This window comes from Strongylocentrotus purpuratus, unplaced genomic scaffold (assembly GCF_000002235.5).
Source record: "Strongylocentrotus purpuratus isolate Spur 01 unplaced genomic scaffold, Spur_5.0 spur5_scaffold_19, whole genome shotgun sequence".
Taxonomy (NCBI): Eukaryota; Metazoa; Echinodermata; class Echinoidea; order Camarodonta; family Strongylocentrotidae; genus Strongylocentrotus; species Strongylocentrotus purpuratus.
The window spans coordinates 26,125,449-26,128,790 of NW_022145604.1; the positions used below are offsets into that span (position 1 = coordinate 26,125,449).

Genomic DNA, 3,342 nt, shown 5'->3' on the forward strand with positions numbered 1-3,342 from the left:
TTCATATTTATTCTTCTAAGAATGGTTTATACAAAATATTAAACAATCTCATACTCGAGATAAATCTTTATTACAAGGCCAAATACAACCCATGGATTATAAATGTATAATAATTCAAAGATAATACGGGTTAATATTCAACAATTCACAACTTTCCTAAGATTGGAATGCACCGTAATTAATAAACACTACGTCATACGCGAGTGCAACTTTGGAGCCGATCTAAAAATATTAAAAATCGGTATTTCTCAAACAGTCAGTGATAGAAATCATCTGATTGATCTTTCAATCGTGGCAAATTTTCTACTCTACTGAAATATTTAAATACTTAATTCATTAACATCCTGTGACTTATGTAAATTAACCTATCACAATTCTTCTTTGGATACAAAATTATCGGTACTTAATAAAATGTTGAAAAAAGCTGAGTAATACGAGTCCTTCGCGTACCTGGAAAAACCATACAGTTCGACTAAGACATAATTATATTACAATACAAGGTAAGTTTATCTCCATCTCATTTAAAGATAAAAGTTACAAGGAATTCTTTTTATTAGCTAGATTATTAAACTAGATGATGGAGTGAAATATTTTCCAATATTTACCTGATTATTAAATTGCATGATGTAAAAAAATAAATAAAAAAGGCAGTCCGTGAGAGAGAGAGAGAGAGAGAGAGAGAGAGAGAGAGAGAGAGGGGGGTCGGCTCATTTACAGTAACCAACAAACCCGTTTTCTACTGGAATACAATTTATGTACTTTACCTAACAAAAGAAGACAAACTTAACGTGCATTTTTTATTATTTCATTGCTCAATATTAACCAACGTCAAAATTAGGCAATGGAAAAGAGACAAATCGTTTTCTGGTATCGCTACCACAGGTCATGGTCGGACCAACATATTTTTCATTCATAGATCAAATATATTGCATGGAACACATTGCACAAAAGCGTCGTTTTATGAGTATAAATGCTAAAAGAAACTTTTCACGACAGCTAAGATTTCTTTGGCGGTGTCCCATGGTACAACAGTTGCTTTAATGCACTCATTGTTAGGACTTTTCTTTTCCTTTTGTTCCTGAAGGAGCGTGAAAAGAGAGTACCCCTTCCTTGGGAAAACATAGTCTCTTTCCTTCAAACAAAAACAAGGACAAAAATCATTATGTCCATCTCCAATCATGCAGATCCTGTCGTACTCGACACCCTTTGTCTTCTGCTCCCCGACGAAAGCTCGTAACCATGTCTGCTTACAGAGATTCCTCGGACACTTCCGAGGGCAGCTCTGCCTCTGAGGGGGACTCGACTCCTGAATCCTCAGGTAACCGTTCTTGAACTCCGCTTGGTTGCTGTATATCTTGCTGACCCCATTTCGAAAGTTTCGTGACCCTAGAATGACGTCTATATAGTACGAGTTGGAGGAGGAAACAACGATGCAGTCTAGCTGCGGACACGATGCTTGGTAGTCTAAGAGTTCCTTCATTCCCGGAGTTAGGGGTATTCCTGCGATCGATTCACGGATTGCTGCCTTTCTGATATTGAGCGAGTGCATATACTTGAAGATCTCGCCCATGTAGATCGTCCAGCTGTTGTGCTCTGTTTCGAATCGTTTCTTGATGTCTTCGGGAACCTTGCGACCAGGGAGTAAAGCAAAAATTCTTATGTCTGAGTTTCCATCGATGATGGTACGATCGCAATCCAAGACCAACAGAACACGCGGCACGACTCTCTTTGGTGAAGCCATTGATAGGTTTGTAAACCTACAAGATGTGCTTTTAAAATTGTATTGAAAGATAAACAGACAAAATAAAGTGTTATCAGGCAAACATAGTCCAACTTTACCGAACGCCAACAATACAACAAACAACAAATATTACATTGATCATTAGATATCCGGAAATTTACAACAAAATTGCCAGACAAGAACTTCCTGATAGAGGTCTAGTTTAACAAAAGTTAGTATCGGTCGTTCAATTTTTGGAGGATCCGCTTAAAATCAATTATCTTAGGTATTAAGCGTATATCTAATTCAGTGTTTGTATGACAGTAGAATTCACTAAATTTAGATTAAACATAAACTTACATTGAGAAGTCTGAAGAGTGAATACCCATTAAACAATGTTCAGCTTCACTGTGCATTGTGACGTTACGTCCCGTCACTGGGAATTCCCCACTGCATGATGATCTGTACGAGAAAAAGTTCCGTATACAGATCAGTGGGAATCCCTTCCAAGTCTTTCACTTTTTTCTCAGCATAAAAATAATGAAACGATAATGTTTTGTTTTTTCTTTAAATGGAAACATGTCAAAATTCCTAATTACACATATTTCTATAAATTATTATTTTTGTTATAATGTACCGTGTTGAGTTAGTTTACATTTGAACCAATTTAACTTACATATATTACTGATCGAACAAATTGGCCACAATCTTCTTGAGAACCTCCCACCGATTGCGATGTTGAAATGCAATACTTTATGAAATTATGAAAATCATCGATAGATAAAGTTAGTTCAGGATCGCGGATGGATATGTGTGCGTAGTAGGGGCTTCTCTTCCTTTTGTTTAACTCTCTATTTCACTATATCATACCATTGACCATCAGAGACGTCACTTTTACCAAGCAGTGGCGGATCCAGGAGGGGGGCCGGCCCCCCCCCCCCCCCTGGGAAAAAAGGGGGAAAAAAGAAGGAAAAAGAGAAGGGGAAAAAAGGGGGAAAGTAGAGAGAGAGAGAGAGAGAGAGAGAGAGAGAGAGAGAGAAGGAAAAGAAGGAAAGAGGAGAGAAAGGGAGAGAAAGAAGAGGAAGAAGAAAAGAAAAGGGGGTAGAAGGAGATCGGGGGGGGGGGGCTCGCCTAGGCGATTTAGGCTGTTTTCTCCTCTCCCCCCCCCCCCCCCCCCGCAATCAAACAATAAGAGAGAAGAAAGAAAATGGAAAGAAAAAAGGAAAAGGGGAGATAAAGGGAAGGAAATTGGGGAAGAAGAAAAGAAAAGAAGGGGGTATTAGTTGCAATTTTCCCGCCAACAAGTTGTGGATCGGGTCGGGGTGGGGCAAAAGGCCCTTGCCTCCCCCCGCTAAAAAAAAGAGAGAAGGAAGGAAAAGGAAAAAAAGGAGAGCTAAAAGGGACCGAAAAAGAGGAAGAGAAAAAAAGGTGAAAAGAAGGGGAAATAGATCATTTGCGGTTAATCCCGCCAACAACGTGTGTAAAAGGGTGGGGGCCGAAAGGACATTGCCTCCCCCCCCCCCCCCCCCCCCCCAGCAAACCTAAACGAGAGAGAAGGAAGGGAAGGGAAGGGAAAGGGAAAGAGGAAAGAAAGGGAAAGAAAAAAAAAGAGAAAGAAGAAA

General features: G+C 39.5%; 1 protein-coding gene across 1 annotated transcript; it reads right to left on the minus strand.

Annotated features, from left to right (window-relative positions):
* On the minus strand, nucleotides 1-2,164 carry LOC581421 (pyridoxal phosphate phosphatase PHOSPHO2). The gene has a single exon (XM_003728216.3). The coding sequence runs from the start codon at nucleotides 1,739-1,741 to the stop codon at nucleotides 974-976; it is 768 nt and encodes a 255-aa protein (XP_003728264.2). The 5' UTR covers nucleotides 1,742-2,164; the 3' UTR covers nucleotides 1-973.
* Nucleotides 2,165-3,342: the final 1,178 nt, after the last annotated feature.